The sequence below is a fragment of the Cynara cardunculus genome, assembly GCF_001531365.2.
Source record: "Cynara cardunculus var. scolymus isolate 2C chromosome LG 10, CcrdV1, whole genome shotgun sequence".
Lineage (NCBI taxonomy): Eukaryota > Viridiplantae > Streptophyta > Magnoliopsida > Asterales > Asteraceae > Cynara > Cynara cardunculus.
In genome coordinates, this window is record NC_037537.1 from 9,351,779 (window position 1) to 9,356,936 (window position 5,158).

General features: G+C 34.5%; 1 protein-coding gene across 1 annotated transcript; it reads left to right on the top strand.

Annotated features, from left to right (window-relative positions):
- Positions 1-276: 276 nt before the first annotated feature.
- LOC112519436 (protein PNS1) lies at positions 277-2,982 on the top strand. Its single transcript, XM_025127548.1, has 5 exons — positions 277-362; positions 457-834; positions 980-1,888; positions 2,346-2,579; positions 2,664-2,982. The coding sequence occupies exons 1-5, from the start codon at positions 345-347 to the stop codon at positions 2,838-2,840; spliced, it is 1,716 nt and encodes a 571-aa protein (XP_024983316.1). The 5' UTR covers positions 277-344; the 3' UTR covers positions 2,841-2,982.
- The last annotated feature ends 2,176 nt before the right edge of the window (positions 2,983-5,158 follow it).

Genomic DNA, 5,158 nt, shown 5'->3' on the forward strand with positions numbered 1-5,158 from the left:
ACAAAATAAGACATTTGTTAATATTTCTAATGCACTTTTTGGAATGATTTTAGTAGATTTCTATCAAAGTTGATAGAAGATAGACCATATTGTTAGTAAATGTTAGATTATGGGTAAAAGTTGCCAGAACAATACTTGTTGGGTTAAAAATGAAGTTACTAAATAGTCGAGGGACAATTTTATAAATTACTTTCTCTTTCTTAGGTGGAATGTAAAGTTTCGGTGAAAGAAACAGTACCAAACCAATATCATCATCATAGCAGCCTCTACAATCTATCTACAAACAATCTCCTCCTCCTCCGCCGCCGCCACAACCGACCGGAGAAATCTATCCGCCACCGGAGATGGGTGCCGCAGAACCTGTAAATTACATCACCTGACCTCCTTGATTTCATTTTCTGCTTCTAAGAACTATCTCTCACGTCTTCTCCCCTGTTTCTACCCAATCTTTTGCAGGTTGTAGAGAGAGAAAATGAAGATGGTGATGATCAACATACAGAAACAGTTGAAACCAAAGAAACGCACAAAGATTTGGAGAAAGGTGCGATGGGTTTCGAAGAACACCAACAACAACCACCAAGAGATATGCATATGTCAAGAATGCAAAGATTAAGTGCCACAAATCCGTTAAGACTTGTGATTGATAATGCCACAAGAGTACCTCCTACACCTATCCCTAATCGTGGCCCCACCACTGCCACCCACCACCCACCACCGCCACCGCCACCCACCGCCACCCACCACCCATCTCCACCACCACCCTCCGGTAATCCCCGCTCCATCCCCACCCCCATCTCCATCCCCACTCCTACCCACAGCACACCTATCCCTCAAGTAAGTCAACCTTTCTATTTATCCAAATTCCATTCTTTTCTTCCTTTTTTTGAATTAAATTTCAATTACAAATTCTGGGTTTTCTTTATTACGTCAATTAATTTAGTGGCCTTTTTCTAATTTTAATTCTGTTGTTGTTCGTCAGCAATCTTTGACCACACTAAATTCAAGAAAATACACGAACAAGATATCATTGTTCATATTCACACTCCATTTCTTGGTTGCTGTTTGTTTGGTGTTCTTCTTGGTGTTCAAAGGGATCCAAGGATTGTTAGAAGGAGGGAGTTCAGGGAGGAAAGAAAGAAGGGTAATTCGGTACTTTCTCCCACAAGTTGAAGCCGCTTCTCTTTTAAGCATCACATTGGCATTCACATGGCAGAAAGCAGTGAGGGTTTGGCCAAATTTCATGGTGCATTTCATCCTGTGGAGCTCTTTCCTCATGACTTTATCCGCCGGAATCCTCCTTATCTGCATCCAACGGCCGAGCACCGACGGTGTTGGAGTGGTGTTCATCTTCTTTTCCATCGGAAATGGGTTGTATGCTTGTTGGGTAACTCAAAGAGTTAAATTTTGCAGTAAGATTTTCATCAAAGCACTTGAACCCGTTTCGAAATTCTCAGATATAAACCGACCCACATACTGGATGCTTGGAATTGGGTTCATTTGGATGTCGATTTGGATATTAGCAGTGATTGGGGCATTGAATTTCTATTTTCCGCCATTGGTGATCATTGGGTTGGTGTTGAGCTTGCTTTGGACGGCAGAGGTGATGAGAAATGTTGCGAATTTGACGATAAGTAGGGTGATTTCTTTGTATTATCTTAGGGGAATGCAATCGAACACACAGTTTTGCTTTCAAAGAGCAATGTCCAAGAATCTTGGAAGTGCTTGTTTAGGGTCTTTATTTGTTCCCACCATTGAAGCTCTGAGAATCGTTGCTCGAGGTCTGAATTTGCTTGAGGGAGAAGATGAGTTCATGTTCTCTTGTGCACATTGTTGTCTCAAAGTTATGGAAGCAATCTTTAGATATGGCAATGGCTGGGCTTATGTTCAGGTAAACAAATCTATGTGCAATTTCTCATATCAATTGGCAAATAAATATCCGACCATCAGTTAGAATTTTTTTTTTTTGAAGTATATAATATTTATATATGGCAAATACAACAAATAAACTCACACATTTTACTCACCATTGGTGAGTTTTGAACCCTTGACCTTCTCGGAGACTAAGAACTACGATACCGCTGGACTGAAGGACCTTTGGTACCATCAGTTGAAGTTTCCTTTTGAATATATTCATGTTTATTATATGATATTGATTTTAGAATATCATATAATTGATTTCAAGAATGTTTTTTTTGCCACTTTATCATATAATTTCTAGGCATTTGTTAAAAAGGAGAAGTGTCCCTTTCCTACCTAATTCATTTTAATAATTTCTTTGATAAAATAATTGACTATATAATTTTATAAAATAACCGTTTGAATTTATTTTTATGCATTCGTTACAGATAGCAACATACGGAAAAGGGTTTGTGAAAGCATCGCAAGACACTTGGGAACTTTTCGAGAAGCGAGAAATGGAAACCATCGTTGATTCCGACATCACCACTGCCGTATGCTTCCTCACTGGAGTTTGTAGCGGTTCTATATGCGTTATCATGGTGGCGTCTTGGACGTCGACTGTGCATAGAGACTTCACCGCCACCATATCTCTCCTTGCCTTCATCGTTGGTTATTTAATGGTTAGTATTATATGATTTTCAAATATATTAAACTTTTGTTCTTTTTTGGTGGTTGTTCTGATTATTTTAATATTTACTTTTCAGACGAGGATTGCAATGGCATTGCCCCACGCTTGTGTGAATTGTTACTATGTGTGTTACGCTGAGAATCCCGATAACAGACTTTTTGATAAAACAATACCAGACCGTCTTGCTATGATTAAATCTAACCGAGACGTAGTAGTCATAACGCCTCGAGTTCCTCCAAGGTTTAGAAGATAACATAGGCTTTTGATCTAGTTTTTCCAATAGTTGTACATGATGTATTTAGTTTTTGCATCAACAAATTGTTTTCTCATCCGTTTCATAGGATTTGTACGAAAAAACACATCAATAAAACTTGCGTACAATGGATTTAACGATCATTCAAATAATGTTTAAAAAAACATTCGAGTAATCTTAGAACGAAGATGCATGTTTTAAAATATCATTTTAAATAAATTGTTTAGAGTGAAAGAGTAACGGGGCCATCAATAGAAATGTGCATTAATTGACTTTATTTTCGGGTGGTCTTTTTGGTAGATTCCTCAAAACACAAGGGTCTTATTAGTTATGTGGGAAAACTTTAGGGGGTTAATGTTAAATGTAAGGCTGGCAATGGGTAAAAATGTGGTGTTTATCACTTGAAAATTCAATGAATTTAAGTAGAACCGATATAATCATTTATTGGATATTGAATTTTGTCATCTGATTAACATTAGACATCCGATCTGATCCAAATCCAATGGATGGTTGGATCATATTTCGGTTCCATCCATTGGATGTTACTACTGGTTATCCACTGAACCGGATTGGATTCCTTTAATCTTCTGATCCAATACTCAACCATATGATCCATCATTTTAACCGATTATTTATATATTTTCTTAATTTATTAAAAACAATATCGTAAAATGTTAATAATTATATATAGTTATCAGTTACATATTAGTTTGATGGTCATCAATTTGGTTTTAGATGTTGGACTGTCATCCAAGAACCGACCGATCATATTTGGATGTTGAAATTTTGGATCCGATCTGATCCAATTACAATTGGATATTTGATTATGATTGGCTGGTTTTAATTGAATCGGTTGGTTCTAATTGGACCGGTTGTTTATTTTAAATCGGATGATTTTTGGGATACCCCTAGGTAGTAAAAAGTAATTTACTACATGGTTACTTTCCATATGTTGGACAAGGGTACGTATGTGAAATTTTGGGAGAAATTGACCGAAATGGTTATCTTCCATTCATCTTTTAGTTATTTTTGAAACAAAAATTCTATTTTAGTAATACTTTAAACAAGTGTTTTATGCATTTGCATAAAGTCTATTTTCAGATAAATAAATAAAAAACTAATTCTTTAACCGAATGTGTAAACCATTTGCACAAAGATCCTTACACAAATGAGTTACGCAATCGTGGATTCTTACATAAATTTATGTAACGGTTTTATTAAAGCTTTGAACGTAAAATATTTGTATTAACTTTGACTAAAATGAAAGTTCAACTGAAAAAATGGTTAAAAATTTGGTGGAGATTATTTCGAACAATTTTCCTAAATTTTATCTATTTATTCTATTATCCATTTTTTTAAGATAAGATATAGATAAATGATAAAAAAATTTACCTATATATATAATTATAAAAATTAAATACAATACATTATCTAATGTGTAATTTAATCTTATTTTATGTTTGGATAAACTTCAAAAAGTATAAGGGTCGGAAAAATAAAATTATAATAATTTTTTTTTAAAACATTACATTATAAAATAGTTTATTTGAAATAACAGCACAATATTTATATATTGGAATAATTTAAATATAGAGTAATTAATTAATTTATGTTCGATGTTTAAACAACATTATTTGTGATCCACAATGAATTATTGTAACTGTTTATTTATTACTTAGGTGTCGTTTATCAAATGTTTACTTGGGTAAGTGAACACCAAGTTATATTAACTTATTGGGTTAGTATGGTAAGGACCTAGAATCTTATCCGATAAGAGTGAGTCAAAGACCAAGAGTCTTACCCGGTAAGTGAGGACAACGATTTTTACCACGGTAAACGCTTACTGAGTATATTGTTGCGTATGCTACTGTTTTTGTGGACTACAATCTTACCCGATAAGTAAATAATAGTGTTAAATTTTACCAGTAAGCACTTACCGGATACGTGTTTGGTAAATGACACCTTAGTTTAATTACCTGCTATCTTAACAATACAAAATAATTGAGTAAAGTTCTATAAATGATTAATTATTTGTTTACTTATCCGTCATTAAATAATAATATAGATAGTGTAACGGAATAACTTTTATCCTATACATACTCTATTTTTTTGCAAATATTAGTTATATGTATGTTTTGAGGAGTTAGCATCCGCCAATAGAAGGAGGTTCAAACGAAAATAATAACGAAATAAAAAATATGAAAACCGTTAAATCATGTATAAAATCACATATGTTTTTACACTCATAGTCAATACAAGGGTGTGTGGGTGATGTGGCTCGCGACATCCGGTCACGACCAAAGTCGTGTGAATCAAAT

What these genes read in the sequence shown, in the direction of transcription:
- LOC112519436 (XM_025127548.1), top strand. An exon ending in ACAGCACACCTATCCCTCAA is followed by an intron (nt 835 to 979) that starts GTAAGTCAACCT and finishes GTTGTTCGTCAG; the next exon opens with CAATCTTTGACCACACTAAA. An exon ending in TCATCGTTGGTTATTTAATG is followed by an intron (nt 2,580 to 2,663) that starts GTTAGTATTATA and finishes TTTACTTTTCAG; the next exon opens with ACGAGGATTGCAATGGCATT.